General features: G+C 43.9%; 1 protein-coding gene across 3 annotated transcripts; it reads left to right on the forward strand.

Moving 5' to 3' along the window:
- Positions 1-4,956: 4,956 nt before the first annotated feature.
- RPL11 (ribosomal protein L11) lies at positions 4,957-14,846 on the forward strand. Of its 3 annotated transcripts, none has more exons than XM_058195853.1 (6): positions 4,957-5,074; positions 8,169-8,322; positions 9,811-9,917; positions 9,995-10,126; positions 12,321-12,431; positions 14,769-14,846. In XM_058195853.1, the coding sequence occupies exons 1-6, from the start codon at positions 5,069-5,071 to the stop codon at positions 14,796-14,798; spliced, it is 540 nt and encodes a 179-aa protein (XP_058051836.1). In that variant the 5' UTR covers positions 4,957-5,068; the 3' UTR covers positions 14,799-14,846. The 3 variants fall into 3 exon arrangements, with proteins under 3 accessions (XP_058051836.1, XP_058051835.1, XP_058051837.1); XM_058195852.1 differs by lacking the exon at positions 4,957-5,074 and adding an exon at positions 7,148-7,170; XM_058195854.1 differs by lacking the exon at positions 4,957-5,074 and adding an exon at positions 7,156-7,180.
- The last annotated feature ends 2 nt before the right edge of the window (positions 14,847-14,848 follow it).

Below are 14,848 nucleotides of genomic sequence, written 5' to 3' on the forward strand. Positions count from 1 at the left end.
TTGATGACATTTGGGTCAGTGGGCGGAGCCTCCCACCGGTTTTACTACCGGTTCTATAGAACCGGTCCGAACCGGGGGCAACCCACCACTGGTGCTTAGCAACCCTTCAAAGTTATGATGGACCCCTGAAAAGCTGGTTTCAAAGTTCCAAATTCGCCCTTCCCTGCCAGGGTCACGGGCATTGTGGGCACTCAGCCACTAACCTGCATTTTGGCTGTTTGAAGCATCCCACAGTCACATAACCACAATTTATGTCAGTTTGGCCAGAAAAACTGACAAACTCACCCCTTACCGAACAATGGCTTTGCTTAATTGCAGATTGTACAGGTTTCAACACCTGTCCATCTCTCTCCCCTAATATTCTATACCAGGGATCTCCAACCTTGGCAACGTTAAGCCTGATGGACTTCAACTCTCAGAATTCCCCAGCCAGCTTTGCTGGCTGGGAAATTCTGGGAGTTGAAGTCCACCAGGCTTAACATTGCCAAGGTTGGAGACCCCTGTTCTATACTGTATATATACTATATTTCAGAAACATGGAGAATTTCCTTCTCGCATGAAGAAAGAGAGATTTTGTACCACCACAGCAGTCCTCCAGCATGCTACAGACACCATGGATCAAAATGCTGCAGGTATGTGTGTCTAGATTATCTTACATAGTCTTAAATTGGCCTGAATTTGCTGAAGGTACCAAAAGACCCCAAAAATATTTTGATTGCATAACCCTGCTGGGAGGATGATCAAGTTCACTCTTTCCCAACCTGGCACCTTTCAGAGGTGCCATGCCATTTCTCAGGATCTCTAGCGTTTTGGTCGCCAAAATATAACAAGAGAGGTTGAGAATCTAGAAAAAGTGCAGAGAAGAGCAACCAAGATGATTGTGGGGTCTGGAGGCTAAAGCATATGAAGAATGTTTGCAGGAATTGGGTAGGTCAAGTTTAAAGAAAAGAAGGACTAAGGGTGACATGATAGCAGTGCTATCTAAGGGGTTGCCATAAAGAAGGGGGCACGCGGAGCCATATCGGTGGGCACATGAGCGTTGCCCTAGCTCAGCTCCAGTGCATGCATGCTGATTTTCAGGCCTTCTGGGCCCACTGGAAATTGGGAAACAGGCTGTTTCTGGCCTCTGGAGGGCCTCCCAGGGGATGGATAGGACCCCTTTTTTGCTCTCTCCAGGCTCCAGAGCCTTTCTAAGAGCCTGGGGAGGGCAAAAACGGCCTTCCCCACCCTCCTAGAGGCCCTCCAGAAGCTGGAAACGGCCCATTTGCCAACTTCTGGTGGGACCGGAAGTCCCATTTTTCACTCTCCCCAGGCTCCAGAGCCTTTCTAGGAGCCTGGGGTGGGCGAAAATGCCAGGAAATGGGCCATCTCCAGCCTCCGGAGGTCCTCCGTGTGGGGGAGGCCGTTTTCACCCTCTCCAGGCTCCTAGAAAGGCTCTGGAGCTGGGGAGAGTGAAAAATGGGACTTCTGGTCCCACCGTGCCACCATGTGCCAAAAGCGGGGGTCGCGTGGGGGAGGTCACGCGTGCATGTGCAAGAGGGCAGGGAGCATTGAATTATGGGTGTGGGCGGACACGCACACGCGCGACCCCACTGTGCTTCCCCCACTTTTGGCACACAACAGCAAAAAGGTTAGCCATCGCTGGTATAGGGTTTCCTGACTGAGCAGAGAGTTGAAGACCTCCAAGATCCCTTCGAACTGTCATTCTAGAGGAGCATTAGATTAGAAGAAGCTAAAAGACCACGTTGCAACCCTTCTAACAATGAATCATTGACATTTTATTTTATTTTATTTTATTTATTTATTTTGTCACATCATCATATAAAAAGATTTTATAGTATATAAACATATACATGAGTAAATATTGGGAGGTATAAGCATCTATATATATATAGGAAGAAGAAAAGAAAAACAATAGGACAGGAACGGTAGGCACATTTGTGCGCTTATGCACGCCCCTTATGGTCCTCTTAGGAATGGGGTGAGGTCAATAGTAGAGAGTTTTTGGTTAAAGCTTTTAGGATTATGGGAAGAGACCACAGAGTCAGGTAAAGTATTCCAAGCACTGATGATTCTGTTACAGAAGTCATATTTTCTGCAATCTAGATTAAAGCAATTAACATTAAGTTTAAATCTGTTGGTTGCTCTTGTATTATTGCAGTTAAAGCTGAAGTAGTCTTTAACAGGAAGGACATTACAATAGATGATTCTATGAGTTAAACTTAGGTCTTGTCGAAGGGGACAGAGTTCCAAGTTTTCTAAGCCTAGGATTTCAAGTCTGGTGGGATAAGGTATTTTGTTGTTTTCAGAGGAATGGAGAACTCTTCTTGTGAAATATTTCTGGACTCGTTCAATTGTATTGATGTCAGAGATGTGGTGAGGGTTCCAAACAGGCGAGCTGTATTCGAGAATTGGTCTAGCAAATGTTTTGTATGCTCTGGTTAGTAGTGTAGTGTTTTTGGAAAAGAAGCTACGCAAGATCAGGTTTACAACTCTTAGAGCCTTTTTTGCTATGTAGTTGCAGTGGGCTTTGGCACTTAGATCATTTGACATGAAAACTCCAAGGTCTTTAACGGGGTGGGGGTCATCCCAAATCATCCTGATAGTTCAGGACGGCCTGGCCTAGAATTAGCCTCGAATTGTAATGTTTTCTTTTATTTATTTATTTTTAATGTTCCAGGAATGATTGTCTGAAGATGCTACAAGATCTGGTGGATTCTCTTAAGATGGAACACCCACTAATGTTGGCTCCTCTGAGTTCTTACCACATTCAGACGTCCTTTCTGCACACTCTCTGGAACTGGAAGGCTGACACCGACTGGAAACCTTCAGACGTCGCTTACTGTTTCGAGAGAGTCCTGGGCAATTTCATTCAGGAAGTGGCCTCCGCTCACCTGAGCCATTTCTTTCTCCCAACATGCAATCTGTTTGCGGCAAAGTTCTTCCCTCCCGCTAAACTGAAGTTCTTGTGCTCTCACCTTAGAGAGAAAGAAGCCACTGCCAAGACCTCCCACCAGAAAAGTTATCCTGCTCTGGCTGAGCGTTCTGACATGACGCGGCCACACCGGGCTTCTTTCAGTTGTTCTCCCTAGCGTGGCAGTTTAAGCCAAAGATACCTGCAGCTCCACTGGGCAAAAGAAAAGCTGGGCACCTTTTTTGTTAGTGACCAAGTCATTTAAACCAGGGGTCTTCAACCTTGGCAACTTTAAGCCTGGTGGACTTCAACTCCCAGAATCCCCCAGCCAGCAAAGCTGGCTGGGGGATTCTGGGAGTTGAAGTCCACCAGGCTTAAAGTTGCCAAGGTTGGAGACCCCTGATTTAAACCAATCCAGGTGATTCACAGGTTTTGCAATTGCAGCAGGTCCAAGAAGGATTCTTTATGGACTTCCAGAGGGCACGTCTGACCATTCTCAGTCCTTCTTATAAAATCCATCCATCTTTTCCATTCATTTCCAGTCACATTGTCTGTGGGGAGACTAACATTCATCCCGCAAAAGGCCAAATATTGTATCTCCAGTGATGATGGCAGAAATATATCAAAATATCTTTGGATTATTTCGAATTTCCATCATTCATGATGGCTGCCCATTCTTCAAAGTGGCTGATGAGAGTTGAACTCAAAAGATGGAAAGGACTGTGGCAGATCTTCCCGTTACAGTTTGATTTATAAAAATTAGACAAAGATAAAACATACTTTGAGCCTCAGGGGAAAACCTATTCCAGAATAATGCATCGATTCATTCTTCTTAGCCTGACTAAGGCTGGGGAACTAATTTTGTTCTCCCTTGAACTAGAAGTTGCTGCAAAGGAATGTCAATTGACATTCTTGATGTTCCAGGACTACCGCTCCCAGAATTCTCTGCTAGCTTAGCTAGCTTATCAGGGGGTGCCAGTCTAGAGTTCGTATTTTTTTTGAATCTTGGATTTTAAGCCGAGTGACTTTTTACAAGGGCGGAAGCACACTGTAAATTCAAGTGCCTTTACCCCATCATCACCATAACCATCAACGCCAACAACAAGATTTGCAAATGTGTGAATGGCTGGCTGAGGAATTCTGGAGTTGAAGTCTTCAAGTCTTAAAGCTACCAAGTTTGGAGACCCCTGGTTTAGATCATTCTTTCTTTTGTTTGTTCATTTGTTTTCCTGGTTTTGGTGGAATAACCAACTTAATGAGAGGCACACAAGTTTACTTTCATGTTCTTGTTGTGGTTTGCGATGTGAATTGCTGCAATAGTTTTTGCGTTCTGAAGAAATCTGTTCCATTCTTCCCTCCCCTGTCTGAAAATATATACTTTTTTTTCTCCCAAAAAAACTGAGCTGGCAGTTTTGCGTTTTTTGTCCATTGCAAATCTTTCTATCAAAATGTTCATTTTCTTTTTCTTCTTTTGCCCGCCTATCAAATTGGTTTTCCAGCCTTCTGGAGGATTGAAAGGCACCACCTGGGGTAGTGCAAAAGTGTGCAGGTGGAATTTTTTTTGCCCCACCCAATTTGATAGAGGTTGAGAAACAAAGGTGTACATTCTCAAAAAAAAAAATTGTCCAAATATACTGCTGAAATGTTGGCCATCTCTGGAAAGCAAGAAATGGTTTAGACTGGTATCCAGCTCAATGATCAACCAGTGAGTTTCATGGTGGTTCCAGTCAAAAACAGGAAAAAGCAAAAGATGCTTAGCATTGCAGCTCACCAATCTCTACAACAACGTTTCTCAACCTTGGCAACCTTAAGCTGGGTATTAAAGTCCCAGAATTCCCTAGCCAGTAATGTCCCCCACCTATTGTAGTGCCCCCATGCTGACTGGGGGAATTCTGGGAGTTGAAGTCCACACAGTTTTTAAATTCGGCACGGTTGAGCTTCTTGTTACCCCGGCTTTAAATGACTGGTAGGGTGGCAGTGCTTTCTTCCTGCCTTCAGAGGGCAGTGCGGCGCCCTCGGCGTCGTTTCCGTCTCTCCATGAAGCCCCTCTGTGCGAAAATACCGCCTCGACTCGGACTCTATGGCAGTTCTGCGCGACCGGCCGCATTAAGATCCTCTTCCGGAAGCCTCGCGCTCTTTTCCACGCCTCCCAAAATGGCGGTGAGTAGTCATTCTGCCCCAGCGGCTCCGCGGGTCGCCTTAAATCCATCTCCATCTTCCTGGATCCGAGGCCCTTCGGCCAAGGGTTTTGGGCCGGTGGGTCGGGAAAGGGCCGGGGCTTTCTTTGAGGCGATTATGGGAAGCGGTCAGCGGAGATTCCTGCGCGGAAGAAACGGTGTAGAAAAACGACCGGCCCTGTTGTCGAGGGCGGTCCCTGCTCCAGGCCGGCTAAAGATTTAATTCCTCATCTCGGCCTTCCTGTGGAGTTCATCCTCCGCGAAAGAGCGGCTTCTTCCTCGTCCCAAAACCGCTGGGCCTTACCTGTGCTTTTTTTCCCCCCGGCTAAAGGACAACTATGGTTGGCTTCCCACGACGTGCTGAACTGAAGTTTATTTTAATCGGAATGTATGTGTGTCTTTCTTGGTAGCAATGCAGGTTAGGTGAATTCTCAGGACCTTCGCTTAGGTCAGGGGTCTCCAACCTTGGCCACTTTAAGCCTGGTGGACTTCAACTCCCAGAATTGAAGTCTGGGAGTTGAAGTCCTCCAGGCTTAAAGTTGCCAAGGTTGAGACCCCTGGCTTAGGTGATGGGCAGGGTCTCATCTTGGCAACTTTAGATTTGGACTTAACTCCCAGAATTCCTCAGCCGGCTTTGCTTCATGAGGTTTGCTGGCTGAGGAACTCTGGGAGTTGAAGTCCACAAGTCTTAAAGTTGCCAAGGTTGGAGACCCCTGATGTAGGGGATTCTGTGTGCAAGTCCAGAAAATGTGTACATTCAGTGAACAAGAATGTGAAATAAGTGTGAACAAGAGTTTTTCTTTATAAGGGCCGGTTTAGCTCACACTGGTAAAGCCTGTTATTAAGAACACAGTAGCCTGCAATTACTGCAGGTTCGAGCCCGGCCCAAAGTTGACTCAGCCTTCCATCCTTTATAAGGTAGGCAAAATGAGGACCCAGATTGTTGGGGGGCAATAAGTTGACTTTGTAAAAATATACAAATAGAATGAGACTATTGCCTTATACACTGTAAGCCGCCCTGAGTCTTCGGAGAAGGGCGGGGTATAAATGTAAACAAACAAAAAAAAAATATGGTCAGGTGGTGGCTAATTCCCATGTTTGCTTCTCTTGGGCCGCTTTGTTAATGATAATCCGAAACACACTTCTTATTTCATGCCTTGGGAAAGCATCGTTCGTTAAATTAAATCTCAAATGGCCATCCATGATGGTGTAGCCACAGCACGAATTGCCCAATGCCCTGGTAACTCTAATCTCAGTCTGATGTTAAGAGGGGTATTAGAGTTGAGTTGAATTGAATTGCTTTATTGGCCAAATGTGATTGGACACACAAGGAATTTGTCTTCGGTGCATACACTCTCAGAGATATGTTCCTCAAGAATCATAAGGTACAATACTTAATGATTAAATCTGTATTTCACCAAAACTTTAATGTCACAGCAGTGTAGAAATGCAATTTAAAAAAATCTCTGCTGAGTTAAGAGCAAGCTGAATCCTAACAATAACATAAGACACTACAGTTCTGGTTTCTAAATATAATTAATAAAAGGTGCTGTATAAGAAGGACAGAAATATAAGGGCAACCTGCACAAAAGAGCATGTGTTTTATTGGATGCTGTATTTGGTCAGAATGTTTTGTTTCTGTGCTGTTCATAATTGCATATCACTTTTTAATGTGAAACATTTGGAGGGCGTTGAAATTGATATTTCAAGAGCTCAGACTTTTTAATCTGCTTTGTTTAGTGCAAACTCTGGTTAGCAGCAGTTCTCCTAGCAGGAGAAGTTATTAACAGATGCTACAGATAGTCCTTGATTTATGACCACAATTGAGCCCAAAATACCTGTTGCTAAATGGGACAGATGTTAAGTGAGTTTTGCCTCATTTTATGGTCTTGCCACAGTTGTTAAGTGAATCACTGCAGTTGTTAAGTTAGTAACAAGGTTGTTAAATGAATCTGTATCCCCCATTGACTTTGTTTATCAGAAATCACAAAAGGGGATTACATGACCTCGGGACACTGCAACCGTCATAAGTATGAACCAGTTGCCAAGCATCTGAATTTTGATCACGTGACCATGAAGGTATTACAATGTAAGTGTGAAAAATGGTCATGTCACTTTATTCAGTGTAACTTTGAATGGTCACTAAATAACTGTTGTAAGTTGAGGGCTACCTGTATTTTTTAAAGCTGAGGATGTCAATAATTGAACCCAGAGCCTTGTGCATCCAAAACATGCCTTCTGCAACTGAGATATCATCCATTTCATTCAACTGTGAGCTAATGAGTTTTTATTTTTGAAGAATATAATAGTGTTAATACTAGTAGTTATGAAGATTATTTTCACTCATGCAGATTGTCCCATGTCCTGTGGTATTTCTGTTTAAGTGTGAGCTAAATTGTAGCTTGTACTCTAATGATAAACTGTGGGGACTTTGTGAATTTCCACACAGCACTGTGATTGTTTTTGTTATTCAAGTTATACTCTGTGGGCCCAAGGTGCCGTAAACCCCCTGACTTACAAGTAAAGGTAAAAATCAGTGGTACATGAAAATCCTGTTTTAATTAGCTATCAGCAAATTAAATAGAAAGTCAATTTTTGAAACTGGAGCATCAAGGTTTAGGAGCTATTTGTTCTGTGTGTTCTCCTAAGTCTGCTTTACATGCTGTTGACAGACATTCTGGCAATGAGATACCAAGACTGTGACTTGTGCAGGCAAAGAAATAATGGGGATTGCTATGCAATTTTGAATCGACTATACTAATAATTCCTACATGGTACTATGGTGACTCCCTCCTCCCTTAGTCTGCTAGAAGGTAGATTGGCAGATGAATGAAGCTGGAGAGATCAAAAACAGGTAAGAGTTACAATCTGAATCGATAGGTGAAAACTACTATGGGGAAGAGTGGAGTAACCAGTTGGAGGCATTTATGCTGGATTTGTAACATAAAACCAAAAAAGTAGCCTTGCCAATCTCACGAAATCTAGTCTCAGTTCCAAGTGTTGTTCTTTTTCCAGACTACACATGATGAGAAGTAAGAAAAACCACAACCTTTTTTCTCCCCCTGCCATTTCTGTAGCAGCAAGACCAGGGTGAGAAGGAAAACCCCATGAGGGAGCTGCGCATTCGCAAACTCTGCTTGAACATCTGTGTTGGAGAGAGTGGGGACAGGCTCACTCGAGCAGCCAAAGTGTTGGAGCAGCTTACAGGACAGACTCCCGTCTTCTCAAAAGGTAAATTTGGTCAAAGGCATTGATTGAACTACTAAGAACTAGCAGGCTTCTTACCAGCCTCCTCTTTGGGCAACTACCAGCTTTCATTGAATTACCATCCTTTGCCAAGCTGGTAGTAGAAACTTTGATTTAGCACTGGCCTGGGGAAGATTATTGTAGAACAAAGAGTCTTGAAAATGACTCCAGAATTATTTGAGGCTTTCCTCTATGGCAGGAGTCCCCAACCTGTGGCCCATGGGCCACAGGCTAATTGCCTGTGGAAGTGGGCCTGTGCCTGTGCCTTTGTGTGTGCGCACAGCCCCACTAACACGAGCACCGGCATGCTGTGTTTAGCATCATGATCTGGTATTAATAAAGCTTTTGAACTAAGCTCAGATTCCTAAACCTCCTTGTCAGAAATCAAGAAATGGGCTAAAGGACCTCACAGCTCTGTATACCTCCAAACTGGGTTAATTTACTATAATCCATATGTTGCATTTATTTTATACAATGCCCAGTTTTTATTTTCTTAAATTAACACTATAAACCAGGGGTCTCCAACCTTGGCAACTTTAAGACTTGTGGACTTCAACTCCCAGAGTTCTGTTGAAGTCCACAAGTCTTAAAGTTGCCAAGGTTGGAGACCCCTGGTATAAACTGTTTTACAGCTTCACAATTATATATGTAGCTTGAAAGATGCCCTGGGATAATTGTTATTCCAAAAGGCAGTGTTTTGATAGATGAATATTGGGGGCCCGAGTCAAACTGAGGATACTTTTAACTGTCAGTCTCATTTTCAGACAGCTTTTCAACAATGAGGGCTTGAATTCTTGTAAAAATGGGAGCATGATTTAATCTAGTTTACTTGGATTATTGAAGATGGCACCTAAAAGAGGGCTTTTCTATACCACATGCTCTAATTTATTTAAAATAAATTTGCCACTAAACTTGTATTTATTTCTACCGACTTTGGGCCACTGAGAATAAACGGAATGAATGGGCCAGTCAATTTCTTGTCCAGTGACAAAAATGCAAGAAAAAAACCCCAAAACCCAGCCTTTGCTATTTTGCCACCTGAGCCTGCAATCTCATCATGTCAGTATTGCCAAGAATATACCAGTTTGCTTTGTTTTCCAGTAACAATTGAGCTGGAAATACTTCATCTGAGCTTTAAAACACTTAATTATGTGACATTTCTTTTGCCCTGAAATGGACCATGATGTGGGGATGCCCATGGCCTTCCCCAACCTGCTGCCTTCCGGATGTGTTGAGCTGACCAAGTATGGTGATAGATATCCCAGTGGGTGGTATTTGAAGTGAGATCCAATACATCTGGAAGGTTGCAGACTCAAGGCTGATATGAGTTGTTGACTCGGGAGGTCTCAACTGCTACTTGGGTTTGGGATTTCCTCTAAAACCCAATTTGTTTTTGTGTATTTGGTCGATGTTTGTTTTATGCTTATTTTTCTGACTCCAGAGACACTTTATGAAACCGGGTTTATTTTGCAGCTCGATATACTGTCCGATCTTTTGGGATCAGGAGAAATGAGAAGATTGCTGTCCATTGCACCGTACGTGGGGCAAAAGCTGAAGAGATCTTGGAGAAAGGATTGAAGGTAAGCAGCTGTTCATCACTTTTCTAACACATGGAATTTCGAAGGGAACAGATTTAAAACTAATGTCATTATTTCAGGTCCGAGAATATGAGTTGAGAAAGAATAACTTCTCCGACACCGGCAATTTTGGATTTGGGATCCAAGAACACATTGACTTGGGAATTAAATATGATCCCAGTATTGGCATCTATGGCTTGGACTTCTATGTGGTTTGTATATTTAGCTTAAATTTCTACATTCTTAAGTTTTTATATTGTATAACTCTTAATTTGGACTCTTTCTAACACTGCAATGACAGCAGAGATGCTTGCCCTGTTCTCATAAAATAAAAGGGGATTAGCATCCTAAAAAATGGGAAAACTGATAAACTGTTGCAGCTGGTGTACTTGAATAACACATGAACCAAAATTGAGAGACAGTGCGTGGTGGCGCAGTGGTTGGACTGCAGGATTGCAGGCGAATTCTGCTGACTGCCGATTGCCAGCAGTTTGATCCTCACTGGCTCAAGGTTGACTCAGCCTTCCATCCTTCTGAGATTGGTAAAATGAGGAGCCAGATTGTTAAGGGCAATTATGCTGACTCTGTAAACTGCTTAGAGAGGGCTGTGTAAAGCACTGTGAAGCGGTATACAAATCTAAGCGCTATTGCTATAAGATTCTATCTGTAGCATTAAACGACTCATCTCCTTACCTTCCCAGCTCCATGCACTTTCCAATAACATCTGTAAAGAAGACCTATGATTTATGTTTCTCACTTTTTAAAATACTGTACTTTTTGGAGTATAAGACACACTTTTTCCCCCCTAAAAGAGGATGGAAATGTTGGTGTGTCTTGTACACTGAATACAGCCATTTTTAGCTTCCCGAAACCCTGCCATATGTCCCATTTTTTACCAAAAACAGGATGCACGTCCGAAAAATATGGTACATGGACTTCAACTCCCAGAATTCTGTAGCCAGCCCCCTCCCCATAGCTGATTGGGGAATTCTGGGAGTTGAAGACCACACATCATAAATTTGCGAAATACTGATTAATCCTTTATACAGCACCATTGCTGCTGCATGGAGAAAGCTTTGACTCTTCTATTTTATTACCAAATTTGGTCTTGAAGAATTCTGTCTCAACCTAATATACCTGTGAGAATTGAGTCAGGAGCGTGTATTACAGGGAATAATGTAGGAGAAGCAGAATCTGGGGCCAGAGTCAAAAGAGGAATCGGAGTCGCTGTGAAGCGACAAACAACTAAGTGCAACCCCTCTTGAACTCCTTTAACCCTTCTCTAGGGCCAAAATAGTGCTAACCTTTGAGTACGTTTCTGTGCATAGGCATAAGCAATAAATCAGTTCAGTTGGGATTTCACAGGTGGAATTTAGTAGTCTTTTCTGGCCTGACAAATATACAGATAATAAACTGAGAAGCATGACCAAGAAGACCCATTATTACTGTTGCACCCAAGAAAGGGCTTGAATCAATTTTAGAATAATTGGAAGTGTGTTGGTTTCATTTTGTTCATGGTTTTGATTCCCTTGAGAATGAAACCAGCGTATGTATTGAGTGAAGCACTGTTGCAGATATAAATAACCTGGTGCTTTGCAGATGTTTGGAGCTCCCAATTCCTATCAGCCACAATATAGCATCCAGAGGACACTTGCTTACTTTGGATACGTGGGCTGTTTGTTAAAGATATTTATAGGAGAATTGAGCCAGGAGGTTTCCTGGCTATGACATTTATACTTTTCATTTCCAGTTTTTTTGTTGTTGTTTTTACAATTGATGAGCTTTTTGTCATGTGACTCATTTTTCACCACATTGACTAGAGAATAGATTAAAGTCTGTAGAATGTTTTAGAAAACCTAATAAGAATTGATCCCTGACCTAGGAATATCCTGTGAAGAACTCATTTCATTTAGTTTGGAGTGTTTATAATTTTTCTTCCTTTCATGGAGCTTTAAGCTTTGCCATAACTGTTAAGTCGATCCTGCAAGGGCCCCTTTCACTTTTTCATTGTTAAAGTCCTTAAAGCTATATCTGTTCTATATCCCAGGCGGAACATTCTAGATCAGGGCTGTCAAACTCGTGGCCCACAGGCCGGACGCATCACACACTGGCCTCACCCGGTTTAGTGAAGGTGGGGAAAGGTTGTGATACGTCATGTGGCAACGTAAGTTTGACATCCCTCCTCTAGATGCTGGGACCCACAAGCTCAACCTCTTAAGAATCTCAAGGGCCCCCATGTTGATTAACCTCTGGTCTTCAAAACTTCTGGTACTAAGTCAATGTTCAGCTGCTTGTTAGTTATCACGGTTAGTCCCTTTGAAATATTGGGAGCGTGCCTGAAAAGCTTTCCTGAAGCCTGCCTTTAGGAGTTAACCGTGTTCGTGTGTGTTACTGCTTGCGCTTCAGGTTCTGGGGAGGCCAGGGTTCAGCATTGCTGACAAGAAGCGCCGAACTGGCAGCATCGGGGCCAAGCATAGAATCAGCAAAGAGGAAGCCATGCGCTGGTTTCAGCAAAAGGTAAATTGGCACTGTTTTTAACCACCACAGACAAGCCTTTGAAAAGTAGTGTACTTGATCTGCTCTGTTGGTTTTTACATGTTTGGCAGGCATTTCTTAAACCTGGGGTCCCCAACATTTTGGACCTAAGGGACCACCAAGTTCATAATTTTAAATCCTGCAAACCACTAATATGAATCCAGCGCACTGCGTGCTGAAGCGCCTAGACTCCCAGTGATGGGATGCGGTCCTTCAGCCACTTTCCCTCCTCTCTCTCTCCTCTCTTTCTCTCTCTCATTCTGATTCTCTCTCTCTCTCTCTCTGATTATTTCTCTGTCTCTTTCTCTCTCACTCTCTTTCATTCTGTCTGTTTCTCTCTCATTCTGATTCTCTCCATCTCTCTCTCTCTCTCATTCTCTCTCTTCCCCCCTCCCCCCCTCATCTCATGGGCCAGCCAAGCATCTCCTTGAGAGACCGAGGTGCACGGAGCGGTAAACAGCAACTTGTCCTGGGAGCAGCCAGATTTTGCTCAGACGCAAGATTGGGCCCCTGCCCCTGCAAGCTCTCATCTTTCGAGGAGCCCCGCCAAAGTTTCCCGTGCCGCTTCAGTGAGCGCTTCTCGAGAGACGAGAGCTTGCAGGAGGCTGATCTAGTGTCCGCAATGGAGAGCAAAATCTGGCTTCTTCTCTCTGCTGTAGTGCGGCATCAGGATTTGCGCGGCATCAGCATTCCACCTCAGTATATTTGCGCCAGACGGTGGCACAAAGTAGCCCTCGTCTCTTGCCGCTTGGGACTTGGAGTGGCGTCTGGGAGCAGCCAAATTTTGCTCTCCATTGTGATGCCAGATCAGCCCCCTACAAGCTCTCGTACCGCTGCTTTGCGCCACTGGCTGGCGCAAATATACCGAGGAGGAATGCTGATGCCGCACAAGTGCAAGTAGTGCTTCGCTCCCGCAGCTTCCAGCCATCGCAATCGCTGCTTCGGCCCTCTTGCGCCGACCCCTCCCCCACCACGGCAACAACACCATTATTTCATTCTGGACAGAGAGGCCTGTGCTCTGTGCCACCCCAGGGCAGAGATTTCCAGCCCTGCCACAGCCGGTCCCATATTCCAGAACTAGTAATCACACTCATAGGACTGGTCCATTGGTCATCCAGGAGCAGCTTCGCCACGGACCATCAAAATTTTCTCGCAGACCACCAGTTGGTGACCGGTGTCTTAAACCATCCTTTCCCATCTGGTGCCTTTCATGGGGGATGCAGTGCATCTCTGGGAATCCCCAGACACAATGCTGGAGAGCCAGGCTGCCCAAGAATGTTGGGGATTGTAGTTCCAGCTGTTTGGGAGACACATCTCTAATCCAGCTATGCAATACATTGCCTCCTGTATCCTAGTGAGGAATTCCAAAAGTATATAGGGAGTCATCCACGTATGTTATAGTGGTGCTGGACGGGGGGGACAGGCGGATGCAGTTGTAACCAATCCTCAGATTTCTGGCCATCCCAGCATCCCCACAGTGACATGATCTTGATCTGGAGGCACTTTGCATTTACAACCAATCGCAATGCCCTGCAATCTTGTGATCATCATTTGTTAGTTTCCCTTACAGCTTCCCCAAAAAGTCAGTGAGGAAGCTGGCAGGAAAGGTCGCAAGTTGTTGGGGTGTCTCACACCTCTCCAGCCCTTCGCTGGCTCACTCCCTCCCCCACTTGGCAGTAGCCATGTACCTGCCTGTCTATGACTTGCAACTTCGTGTTGGCTTTTCCACTGACTTTGGCTGTGGGAAGCCAACCAGAAGTTGCTTTGCTTTATGACTGAGAGATTCACTTAATAACAGCAACTGGGGCTGCACTGATGTGATCATCATGCTTCACATATTATAGCAAATTATAGTTGATATAGTTTTTATTATTTATCATATAAGAATATCCAGGAACATTGCATTTCAAATGTGTTTCCATGTGAGAAGACTGTTCTTTAATGCACCTCTTTTTCCAGCAACCTATTTGCACAAGCAAAATTTTAAATAGGCTCTTAGTTCCATGGGTTGAGTAAATAGAGCCTTTGAAGACAGCCTCAAATTCATCATTTTAGGCCACAGTCCCTAATAAAGTGTCAGTAAAATATTGTCCAAGCTTCAACCTTTTTGAGTCCGTTTTGTGATATTATTGTACATACATTCACACGTACATGGAAGTTGGGGAGGGGGTGGATGGGGTGTGTGAACTGGCTTGAGTTTGCTATGTGTTCAGACGTAGTTTATAAATCTGGAAAAAAAATACAATGTGATGGAACTTGCATGTTAAAAGAAGTGCTTGCCTTCTTATACCTGATCTAATTTCTTTCTTCTCTTTGCAGTATGATGGCATCATCCTTCCAGGCAAATAAATTATTTCCACTAGGAAATCAGTGTGAATAAAATTTTACATTGTTTAATT

The sequence above is a fragment of the Ahaetulla prasina genome, chromosome 10 (assembly GCF_028640845.1).
Source record: "Ahaetulla prasina isolate Xishuangbanna chromosome 10, ASM2864084v1, whole genome shotgun sequence".
Lineage (NCBI taxonomy): Eukaryota > Metazoa > Chordata > Lepidosauria > Squamata > Colubridae > Ahaetulla > Ahaetulla prasina.

Coding starts and splice junctions, on each gene's coding strand:
- RPL11 (XM_058195853.1), top strand. Junction 8,323..9,810: donor GACTCCCGTCTTCTCAAAAG/GTAAATTTGGTC, acceptor TTTATTTTGCAG/CTCGATATACTGTCCGATCT. Junction 12,432..14,768: donor TGCGCTGGTTTCAGCAAAAG/GTAAATTGGCAC, acceptor TTCTCTTTGCAG/TATGATGGCATCATCCTTCC.